General features: G+C 40.9%; 1 protein-coding gene across 8 annotated transcripts in view; it reads right to left on the bottom strand.

Moving 5' to 3' along the window:
* The window catches only part of PTPRM (protein tyrosine phosphatase receptor type M), an 824,073-nt gene that overhangs the window by 113,862 nt on the left and 697,217 nt on the right, over positions 1 to 12,994 (bottom strand). For all 8 annotated transcript variants that reach the window (XM_081079020.1, XM_081079013.1, XM_081079015.1 and 5 more), the window contains one exon: positions 10,539 to 10,626. In XM_081079020.1, coding sequence (XP_080935146.1) covers positions 10,539 to 10,626 — 88 coding nt within the window. The remainder of the gene's footprint in view (positions 1 to 10,538; positions 10,627 to 12,994) is intronic.

Raw genomic sequence — 12,994 nt, 5'->3', positions numbered from 1 at the left:
CACACAAATTGCAACTATGTGCGTAGAAGCTATATTCATTAGCTTGACCACAATAATCATTTCACCATGTACATGAAATCATGTTGTGCACCTTAAATAAATATACATGTATATATGTGTGTGTGTGTGTGTGTGTGTGTGTATCATTTTTATTTAAAAAATACATGGAAAAGGAGGTAACATGTGAACAGGGAAAGGCTTCTTGATGCCACAGAAGCCGAGAGGTCAGATTAGGAGACTGGGTAGAGCAGCAGGGTCAGAGAGGCCTCTTTTTGACACTGTCCCTAAAAAAAGCACAAAAACAATGTGACCTGATGAAGAAACAATCAATGAGCACAAGAGGGGAAGAACGGAGAGCAGGTGAGAGCTAGAAAATCAGCCACAGAGATCAGGAATAAAAGCAATGGCCATGCAAATCAACAACACGTGATGAGCTGGATTGCTGTGCAAAGTCTTGCTAACAATTAGGGAGCAAGGTGGAATCTGCAATTACCTACCAGCTTTGAACCTGAGATTTCCAAATTTCCTGACATTGTTTTCCATTTTAAATCACCTACTGAATGTGCTAAACTGAAGAAGGGTAGAGTAATGCAGCAATAATGAAGAAGAAAAGATGTGATTTGTTTTTCAGGTAACAGTGATCAATGTTGTTTTTACGTGGCATTTCAGTTCATTTCCACAACAGGTGGTTGTGGGGACAGAGCCAGGAGTGCAGTTTCCAGGCTCTTGGCCTCACGTGGAAAGGTGCTCACTCGGGTAGTAAATGGCCAGCAACTGTGATTGGATGGCCATCAGCTGTGGCTAGTTGGCCGTCAGCTGTAACCGGTGAGCCATTGGCCACTAATATAACTGCCATGGCTACGCTAGCAGAGAAAATGGGGGCTAGCAAGAAGATGGTGGCTGAGCTAGCAAGCCTGGAGTGTGCCAGAGTGTGGATTGCGGATTCTGTGGCTCCTGCTTCCTGTGTCTCCAACCCAGCCGCCAGCGAGAATATAGTGGTATGACTCCCCTATCTATAGCTCCTTTTTGGCCTCACCATATCCTGCGTTCTTACGTGGGGAGCGGGACCAGAGACCCCCGCCTGACGTCCCGCATGACAGTAGTGTTCTCAGGAAACCGGGACATTGAGCAGGTTCATGACTTACTCAGGGTCACTTGGCTAGCACGTGGTGGGGCAAAGGCTCCAAACTGTATCTTCTGATTCCTAATCCTACGTTCTTCTCTTTTGCCTAAAAGGTCTGTCCTCATGAGTCTACCCCTAGTCATTACCCTTGTCCTAGTATTGTCGGGTGCCTTTTAGTCTGGGTTACCCACAGACTGTAAATTCATGGGGTGGGAGCTAGATTCAAACCTTTTCAGCCTCTGACAACATTCTGCTAGATGCACAGACCACATCACATCCAGTGCCTACATCCGGGTGATGAAATAATCAGTCCTAAGCGCTGGGCTTGCGAGTTGGATGATCTTTGTGGTGGAAGGAATGGACTCTGGGTGGTAGAAATGACAAGTTCTCCTGGTGGGATCTGTTATCTGCTAAATGTGGAGTCAGGAAACTACAGCCTGTGTGCCGAATCCAGCCCACTGCCTGATTTGAAAATAAAATTTTATTGGAAGGCAGCCCATTCATTTATGTGTTGTTGATGGCTGCTTTTACAATCAACACCAGGGCTGAGGAGCTGAGCTGAGACAGGCAGGCCTGCAAAGCCTGAAATATTTATTATCTGGCCTTTTACAGAAAGAATGTGCCAAACCTTGCACTGAGCTGTACTGCTAGGTGGGCAGCATCCAATTAGGGTTAGTTGTCTTCAGTAAGGGTGCTGAGCACAGTGTCTGGCCAACAGTAAGAGGTCAATAAGTATTTGGGGAAGGAAGGGATGAATTATCGGCTGTATTTAACCACATACTCTCGGACTAGTTGCAAGGAGAAATAAACTAGACAGATGGGATTCAAAATTTCTGTGGAAAATTGCACATCCCATACCCAGAAGGTCCAGGCTGGACAAGGCGAGTGGGATGTCTGGAGGCTGAATAGAACTCAACATTAGAGTAGCTGCTTGGATGCTTTTGTGAGCGTGCAGGCTTTTCACAGAAAGGAAGCAATCCATGTTTGCCTGGAGCGGTGATGGTTCTGTCTGAATCTATAAAAACAAACTTTTCTAAATAATTAAAAGAGAAAATCATTTTTAAGTCACAAAGGACAACTACCTATTCATGTGATCACAGACAAGTCACTTTGTCTCCCCATGTCTGAACCTGAAAATGAGGACAGCACTTAGTAGAATTAAAATAGTTATATCGGTATAGAATTTGTGGCTTTGAAATGTCTTCACGAGAAAGACAGTATAAATTTTCATCAGCAACATCAGGAGGTAAGTTAGGCCGTTCTCTTTGGGTGGGCCCCCCTCCCACCCCATATTCCAATGCGCTGGCCTGTGCCCTCTGTGAGCCGTCCTCGCAGCACCAGCCCAGTAGGTGCAGGCAGCTCTGTCGGCTGCTGCCCCACAACTAGCCTGTTATTAAATGTCCTATGACATCCTGTTCCCCTTGGAGCTGTGCTGAGCTAGGTGACAATGACTGATAATGGGTATAATTAATACATAAATTAGACACTCGCCCCAATATCTTTCTTAGACAACAGACACGAAGGCATCAAAAAAGAACTGTCAAAGACCATTACCAGTGGCAGCTCCCTAAATTCTGCACAGGAAGACACAGGGGTCAGTCTGGGGACTAGAGGACTTAGTTTGCAGTTGCTGTTCAACAGCGAGTGCAGTTTTTACTTAGTTTGTACATTTATTTGGTGTGGCCTGGGGAGATAAAGGATGGGGAGTGAAGGGGCAAAAGTCTCCTTAAGTTGCCTCTTGTCACTGACACTGGCCTGTGTAGACTATGACGGTGGCAAAAACTTCGGGCATGGTGGCAAGCAGGTAGGGACCAACTGTTAGTGGTTATAAAAGCCGCTCCTGGCTTGGAATCCTGTCTCCATATCTTATTAACTGTGTAACTAACCCTTTTACCTTCTTTATACCTCAATTTCCTCGCCTGTAAAAAAGATACAACAATATTACGTATTTCATGGTAACAGGGAATGAATTGATATGTATAAAGGACATATAGTTAAGTACTCAGCAAATGCTAGCTTTTATTATTGTTTTTATTAATCATTCAAAAATATTTCTCAAGTGTCTATCAAGTGTAGGCACTAAACTGTGCAGCAAGAAGCAGCAGACTCAAAGCTATATTGAACAAAGGACAGTTGGCTCTCTGAGCACACATGAACTCACACCCCACTGATTCTGTCTTATGCTCAGCACGAGGCTTATCAACATCCCCTGGCACTTGCTTTGTGTGTGGGGGTCCCCAGGGCACTGCTGGGAATTCCTCATTTTATCTTGTGAATCCCCTTGGAGTTTGTCACAGAGCTGAAGGGACTCCCGGGAAAGGTCCTGTAAGCTGTTACAAGATTCTTTTAACAGTGCAAACCTTCAGTGGGCTCCCAGAGAATATGAAGGAACTTGGAATGATCTATATTGGTCAACTAATGCTTCTTGAGACCACTCTCTGGAAAGAAATAATGTTTTTTTTCTCTGCACCTTGACACACTACACATACAGTCCAGCATAGTGCTGTGTTGTCACACTGCTCTTACTGCCTGGTCTGCTCTGTCCTGGGGGCAGAGACATCATCTCCATCACATTGGAATCCTCAGTGTGGGCCAGTGTCTAGTGTTCCACAAAAGCGTTGACTAAATTCATGGAAGCAGCTCCTATCTAAAAAGGACTCAAGGGAGACGTCATCAAAATGGCGGCGTGAGGTGAGACTCTGTAAAGCTCCCCTGGAATTTACAACTAATCGAACAACTATAACTCCACAAAGGACTCCCTGCACAGCAGACAGGCAAGACGAAGAGACCCACTACTGAATTACCCTAAAGGTGGCGAATCGTGCGAGCGGAGGAGCAGGGTAGGGAGAAGTGCGGAGACGGAGCCAAGCGGGAGCAGGACGCAGACCTGGTTCAGTTCTCCGAGCTGAGCTCGCTGCATACCGGAACTACCGCAGCTGTGGGAGAGGGAAGAACTCGGACTGCTAGGGCTCCGCTTACGGCCCACAGGGCTGAGGAGGCAGCATATAACACAGCTGAACCAAACGCTCACAGCAGAGACCTCAGAGAAAAGACCGAGGGAAGAAGGCTGAAAACGGTGGTTTAAGCCCTCACTGCCGAGCAGAGAATGGAAGCCTTAGGCACGGAGACTAGCCGCCCCCTCCCTACCCTCCCAGAGCTCGCCCCGCCGCCACATGCCTGGTGCTAGAAGCGGAACAGTAGTGATGTCAGATCAAAAGAACAGAATATTTGCTGTTTTGAGAACTGTGGACAGCAGACACAGATTAGCAGCCCAACTAGTTCCGGCAAAGGGGAAGGGAGCTGTGGAAGCAGGACCGGCCGTGGTGGTGGTTGCCGCCATTGCTCTGGGCCACCTCTCACAACTCACCTCGCCCTTGGCCCCATCTTTCTGGTGGATCCCTGCAGGAGTAAACAGAACTGCTGAAATATTTGGGCTCTGTATCAGGTGCAGGAAGAGCTTTGGAACTTCAAAAGCTCTCCGTGTACCCACACAGACAATGCGCCCTGTGACCCAGGCGAACTATTAACAGAGGAGAAGCCCGTCTCCCAGGGAATCCCCCCATTGTGTGAGAAGCTGGAATACTGCGAAGAAAACATAGCACTACCGTGTGAGAGAGAAAAAAAAGCTGCAGTCGGAGAAAAAATAAAACAGTCTACCAACAAGCACTGGAAAACAACACAAAGACCTCTTTGTATCAACCTGTTGCAGAAGCCACTCCTGTAGATGTCTAGGAACTGCAATAATGAATCAGTAATTGTCATGAATAACCAAGGCAACAAGGCAACTCAGAAAGAAAGAGAAAAGTCTCCAGAAAAGGAACTTAAAGATATGGAAATATGTGACTTAAATGCCAGAGATTCAAGATTGCAGTTCTGAAAAAACACAACGAGATGCAAGAAAACAGAGAAAGGCAGTTTAATGAACTAAGAAACACAATAAAATGACAACATGAGCACTTTACGAAAGAGATTGAAATTTTAAAAAAGAACCAAATAGAATTTCTGGAGATAAAAAACTCAATAGAAGAAATTAAGAATGAAATAACAAGATTAGGGAGTAGAGTTGACCAGATGGAGGAAAGAATCAGTGACATCGAAGATAGAAACCTGGAAATTACACAGATGGAAGAAGAAAGAGTCTTGAGACTTAAAAGAAATGAAAGAACTCTACAAGAACTTTCTGACTCCATCAGAAAAAGCAATATAAGAATAATGGGCATACCAGAAGGAGAAGAAAGAGAGAAGGGAACAGAGAATATATTCAAACAAATCGTCGATGAGAACTTCCTAAACTTGTGGACAGAACTGGATCTTCCAATCCAAGAAGCAAATAGAACACCTAATTACCTCAATCCCAACAGGCCTTCTCCAAGGCACATTGTATTGAAGCTGTCTAAAATCAACAACCAAGAAAGAATCCTCAAGGCAGCCAGGGAAAAGAAGACGGTAACCTACAAAGGAAAGCCCATTAGATTATCATCAGCTTTTTCAGCAGAAACTCTACAAGCCAGGAGGGAGTGGAACCAAATATTCAAACTATTGAAAGAGAGAAATTATGAGCCAAGAATAATATATCCAGCAAAGACAGCCTTTAGATATGAAGGAGGAATAAAGACCTTTCCAGACATACAGAAGCTGAGGGAATTTTCTAATACACGACCTGCACTACAAGAAATACTAAAGGAGGCAATTCGACCATCACCAACAGGGACAATTTGTGGCAACCGAAACATAAAAAGGGGGAAAGTAAAGGCCTGAACCGGAATATGGGCATGGAGGAAGTAAGCGTGCTGAAGAAAATGCAATACTCTAAATAGCATACTTTCTTTTACATAAACTTAAGGGTAACCACTCAAAAAAAAAATCCAGAACTGAAATATATACTGTAATAAAAAAAAGAAATAGAGGGAAACATCATAGAATACCACCACACAGAAATAACAGGCAACAAAAAAAAGGCAAAGAAACAATGGAGACACAGCCTTACCAGAAAACTCAAGATAGAATGACAGGAAATCCTCACATATCCATAATCACCCTAAATGTAAATGGACTGAACTCTCCAATAAAAAGGCACAGAGTAGCACATTGGATCAAAAACCTAAACCCAACCATATGCTGTCTCCGAGAGACACTTCTCAGCTACAAGGACAAGCATAGACTCAAAGTGCAAGGGTGGAAATTGACACTCCAAGCAAATGGTATCCAGAGAAAACAGGTGTAGCCATACTGCTATCAGATGAAACATACTTCAGGGTGAAAAAGGTAACAAGAGACAAAGATGGACATTTCATAATGGTAAAGGGGACTATACAACAAGAAGACATAAGAGTCATCAATATTTATGCCCCCAATCAGGGAGCACCGAAATATACCAAGCAACTACTAACAGAACTAAAGGGAGGAATTGACCAAAACACATTTATACTAGGGGATTTAAATACATCACTGACAGCTATGGATAGATCATTCAAATAGACAATAAATAACGAAATAGCAGCCCTAAATGACACATTAGATGAAATGGACATAATTGACATATATAGAGCACTTCATCCTAAAACATCAGACTGCAGTTTCTTTACGGTGGCCAAGACATGGAAACAACCAAAATGTCCTTCGATTGATGAATGAATAAAGAAGTCGTGGTATATATACACAATGGAATACTATTTGGCGGTAAGAAAAGATGATATAGGAACATTTGTGACAACATGGATGGATCTCGAGAGTGTAATGCTAAGTGAAGTAACTCAGACAGATAAAGCAGAGAACCTTATGATTTCACTGATATGTGGTATATAAATCAAAAACAACAAAAGAACAAGACAAACAAATGAGAAACAAAAACTCATAGACACAGACAATAGTTTAGTGGTTACCTGAGGGTAAGGGGGGAGGGGGAAGGGAGATGAGGGTAAGGGGAATCAAATATATGGCGATGGAAGGAGAACTGTCTCTGGGTGGTGAACACACAATGGGAGTTATAGATGATGTAATACAGAATTGTACACCTGAAATCTATGTAATTTTACTTACAATTGTCACCACAATAAATTTAAAAAAATAAAAATAAAAAAATTAAAAAATTAAAAGGACTCACATAACCAAATGAAGCACTAAGTAAACAAACAAATGAAACACTCTAAGCTAATACCTGTCATCCACAAAACCAGTGGTTTGGCTTTATGAGTGGCCGAAGGGAAAGCAGGGCATGCTCAATCAGGAAGGTTCATATTATGTGCAACACCCCATGTCTTCTTTTGCATAATATTGTAGATCTTCACTGCCCAATTTGGGAGGCGATAGTCTTACACACAATTTAAATTCAAAACAATTAAAATTAAGTACAATTTAAAACTCAGTTCGCTCCTTAAAAAACTAAAAATAGAACTGCCGTATGACCAAGAAAGTTTTTTTGGTTTCTATCCAAAAAAACGTAACTAATAATTCAAAAATATATATGCAGTCCTACATTCATTGCAGCATATTCACAATAGCCGAAATATGGAAGCAACCTAGGTGTCCATCAATAAATGAATGAACAAAGAAAATGTGGTACATATGTGCAATGGACTATTACTCAGCTATAAAAAAGAATGAAATCTTGCCATTTGTAACATGGATGGACCTAGAGGGTATTATAGTAAGTGAAATAAGTCACACAGAGAAAGACAAATACCATGATTTCACTTATGTGTGAAATCTACAATGACAAACAAAATAGAAACAGACTCATAGATATACAGAACAAACTGATGGGTGTCAGAGGGGAAGTGGAGTGGGGAGCTCAGTGAAAAAGGTGAAACAATTAAGAAGTACAAATTGATAGTTATAAAACGGTCTTGGGGATGTAAAGTACAGCATAGAGAATACAGTCAACAATGTTGCAACAACTATGTATAGTGCCAGATGTATACTAGACTAATTGGAAACACTGCATAAATTATATAAATGTCTAACCACTATGCTGTACACCTGAAACTAATATAAAATAATACTGAATGTCAAGTGTAATTGAAAAAAATAATTAAATAAATCAATAAGTCATGGGGGTATAATGTATAGCATAGGGAATATAGTCAGTAGTATTGTAATAACTATGGTGATGGATGATTACTAGATTTATCAGGGTGATCACTTTGTAAGGTATATAAATTTTGAGTAACTATATTGTACACCTGAAACTCATGTAATCTTGTATTAAACTCATGTAATCTCTGTATTAAAGTATAGTTAATACAGAAATGAAAAGCTATGGTACAACTATACCAGGGAATATTACTTGATAATTAAAAGTAATGAAATATTCATATATGCAACAACCAGGATGAATCTCTAGAGAATTTTGCCAAGTGAAAATAGCCAATCCCAGAAGGTTACATAATGTATAATTTAGACAGCATGCTCAAAATGGCAAAAATATAGAAATCAAGAAGATGTTAGTGGTTTCTAAGGATTAGGGAGGGGGAAGTGGGTGTGGCTGTAAAAGAGCAACATTAGGGATTCTTGTGATACAAATGCACTGTCCTTGACTGTATCAATGGTGATATTCTGGTTATAAACTCTATACTACATACTACACAGTATACACTGTATACTACTGTGGGGACAAAGCCCCAAAAAGCAGTTTCCAGGCTCTCGGCCTCACAATAGAAAGGTGCTGGCTCGGGTAGTAAATGGCCATCAACTGTGATCAGATAGCCAGCAGCTGTGGCTAGTTGGCCGTCAGCTGTAACCCGTAGGCCATTGGCCACTAATATAACTGCTGTGGCTACGCTAGCAGGAAAGGAATGGGGGCTAGCAAGAAGATGGTGGCTGGCAAGCGCGGACTGCTGTTAGGCAGATTATGTAGATCCTGCTTCCTGTGTCTCCAGCCTAGCTGCCAGCGAGAACATATTGGTGTGACTCCCCTATCTATGGCTCCGTGGGTGTTCCTGTTTGGCCTTACCGTGTCCTGCGTTCTTATGTGGGGAGCGGGAACAGAGACCCCGCAGGCCGCCCCACCAGACACCCCGCACGACAACTACATACTATGTGCTACATACTATATGCTATAGTTTTGCAAGATGTTACCATTGGAAAATGGGTAAAGCATATACAATTTCTCTGTATTATTTTTACAACTACATGTGGCTCTGCAATTATCTCAAAATAAGAAGTTCTATAATAAAAAAACAAAGACAAATGCAGTTCCTCAGTTGCCCTAGCCACATTTCCAGTGTTCACATGGTGAGTGACCACTGAATCGGAGAGTGCAGACACAGGCCATCTCTATAATCACAGAGAATACTATTGGGTAGTGCTACTGTGTTTCCCCAAAAATAAGATCTAACTGGAAAATAAGCCCTAGAATGATTTTTCAGGATGACACCCCCTGAACATAAACCCTAACGCGTCTTTTGGAGCAAAACTGAATATAAGACCCGGTCTTATTTTCGGGAAAACATGGTACTGCAGACTCTCCACTGCTCTACTAAGAAATGTTAACTCAGGCAAATACAATTTAACTGCACTCTCACAATCAATAAAGCTAATATATTGCTCCCCTGGACTGTCCAAACCATTCAAGTTTGTTCTTTTGTAAGACACGATGAGCTAGATGCTCTCCAGGTCTATTCCCACACTTTGTAGTTGTTATTGTTTTAATTTACGTATATTTAGAAACAGTATTAATTCTGTTAGGACCTTGTCAGGACTTGGTGCAGTATGTATGACTTAGAGCGGTTTAATGCAGGGGATGGATGGCTTCAGCCCTGGGAGAAAGGCTCATCAATCTACCATGCGTCTCAGCATCGTTACGGAACATTAATGAGGTTGGGCTCAATTTAAAAACCGTCCAAGGCATTATGGATTGGTAACATTCAGTTCCACAGGAACTGGGAATTTCTGAGATATAAACCTAGCTCTTTTGCTAATGAGTGCTGTGATAACGGGGCTATCATTTAACTTCTGAGTTTCAGTTTCCTGTCCTTAAAATGGGGCTATTACTGACCTACCTAACCCAAGTGTCTGGAGGATTAATGAGTTCATGTTCGCCGAGGACTCTAAGCTCCTTGCATCAAGGCGTGCTGCACATCATTATTCTATTCCTTCCCGGGTAGCAGCTGGGAAACATTAGGACTCTTATGTTTCCTCCTTCTAAAATGCATTTTCTTTCTCAGCATTTTGACATTACGTACGTTACCCAAACCTTAAATCTAAAAGTAAAACTAGCCCCATAGCAAGACACATTGATGTAGTGGGGGCATTTAGGTAGTTTTTCCTTTCTTTAATATGAACATGACACCAGCTCTTCCAGCAGGATAAAGGCAGTAATTGCACTGTAAATTCTCACCACATGAGGCTGGTGGTCAATCTTAGCAGATGAGAAAAGAAAGTTATACCACAGCACAATCACACTATCAACACTTACATGCAATGATATTCCCATATCTGTTCTTCATTCTGTTCTCATCTTTCTTAGCGGAGTCCCATGGTGCAGACTGCCCTTCAAAGAAGCTCTGGAAGAAAGAGAAAAGTGACACGAAGAATTACAATTTGGTGCAGTAAACAAAGGATCTTAACGATGGAGGATGTTCTTAAAAAAACATACAAGGGTCAAGAAGGAAAAGGAACGTTCACAGGAATTAGATAATAGATTATTGAAGTACTTTGTATCTTACATATTTCAGCTTTTTGTTTTCCTGTAGTTAATATGTTACAAACATGGACGGGGCTGAAGAGTAATCCCACAATTTATCTGTACAATCCAATCCATTAAAAAATGGTTGCGTATTCATCCCTATCCTAGTTTAATATTTAATACAGAAAAATTGAACATCTCTCTCAATTTATGAATTATATTACCATTTTCAATATTCTAAGAAATATGAAATTTTCATTTTTCTTCTCAATTGCTAACTGAAAGAAAGTTATTTTTGGTTAAAACTGAAAGTCGGTAAGCTAAGACTTCATGACTTCAAGGCTAAAATCCTGTAATAAATTCTGCTAGAGTTTTCTTTTCATTTTTAACGGAGCTTAGATGTCCATTTATTTAAGGATTTGGCATTATTATACCCAGGGTCTTTAATCTTCCTGTTATTAGTCAGATATATATATATTTTTTTCTGTTCAAGTTATAATGAAAATGTCCTTTGTTATCAGTTGACAAGTGAAAGAAAAATCTGGGACTTTTATTTCTACTTTAGTCTATGCTCCATTTTACCTTCCTGTGGTCAACTATGTGAGGAGGTAATGAGACGGATGGTAGCAAGAAGCGTTTAGTAAAACTGATTTCTTGTCTTTGCCACAGCTACTCTTATATTTCTTGACACCAACTGGGAAAGAAGAGGAGAAAAGAAGGAAGACGACATAGATAGAGCAGATGAATGAGCACCATTCTGAAATGCTTTAGGGCCAGGAACTCACATTCTCAAACATGCTCCAGATGGCTCTCCAAATTCTCTCTTTATATCTGAAGCTGTTGTTTACTTCCCTAATCTCCATTCCAGCAATGGTGTTTGGCCCTCTTGGTCATTTCCACCAATTACCAATACTTAGTGATTAGTCTGTTGTTCAACAGAAACCATTTATTATTCTTTTTTATGGGCCCAGTTATGCCTTATTAGTTAAACTGCTCTTTAGTACTGCTGCAGTAGGGAGGCCACACCTGCTTACAGACCACACGGTCAGCCCTGCCCATCTGCATGTCACACGCACCTGACCACACAGTGGATGGTACTCAGCACATTCTACTGTCTCTGCCACCAGACTGTGGACTCCCTGAGAACAGGGACGGGTGGTCATCATATTTGTTTGCACAGAGCCTACGCCTCATGGTAAGAATCTGATCATTAATTACTGAATGAATGAACAACTTCGGTATTTGGGACAGTCTGTGTGGCACTGATCTCAAAAGAAAACTTTACTTCTGAGGCTTAAGTGTGTGAGGCGTTGAAATGCTTAGAAAACCTGCATACCCATAGTATGCAGATTTCATTTTGCCACAGTTGTAATGCCTACATTTCCTTCGTGACCTGCTGTATATTGATATTGTATAGCTCAGTACTTGTCAGAAGCTGGTTGGAAAAGAGCCCTGGCCCCACATTATCCTGCACCAGTACTTCCACACAACAAAACAGCAAGGAGGACACAGCAATATATGATACGCAAGAGCTTCTGAAAAGATAACACCACAAGCATAAGGGTGATAGTTTTAAATTATTCATTGTAATTTAAGGTGCTTAAGTCACGATCATCATTGATACCTTATTATCATAATAGTTTTTACATTATATTCACCATTTGGAAAAAAAAAAAACATGGGGGGCAGATCAGGATACAATGTACTATATACCTATAGCCATATAGCCATGGTAATACATCCACAGCATACATTGCTAATTGAAGGGAAAAATATTGTACAAGTAAAAACATTTTCAGGTTATTAATAAATTCAGTAAATAGAAATACTAGCAGTAAATGCACTAGTTAATTTAATCTAGAACAAGGCCATTATATCGTCAGGGGATTTATTCAGACATGTAATTTCTATTCTGCTATAAAATATGCATTTAAAAATAGCTTTAGGGATTTTAAAGTCATACTCTTTTTCTGAATAGTGTCTTTGTTACTCTATGAATGACAATTATTTTACAGTTGAGTAATAACTGTTATTTGACTTCTCATGTAACAATTTAATTCTACTCTGAATTTGTGGTGATGTAATTACCAATTTCATTTCCCTCTGTCTTTTCCACCCATCTAAAAGTTTTCAGATTTTTTTTTTTTTGAAGATGGAGAAAGTAAGTCGCTTTGAGGGAGAGCTTGACATCTTCCAGAAAATCCATGGCCACTAGTTAACATTATCACTGTGTGTGTGTGTGTGTG

This window comes from Rhinolophus hipposideros (genome assembly GCF_964194185.1).
Source record: "Rhinolophus hipposideros genome assembly, chromosome: 17".
Lineage (NCBI taxonomy): Eukaryota > Metazoa > Chordata > Mammalia > Chiroptera > Rhinolophidae > Rhinolophus > Rhinolophus hipposideros.
This window is presented reverse-complemented; position numbering and strand designations above follow the sequence as displayed.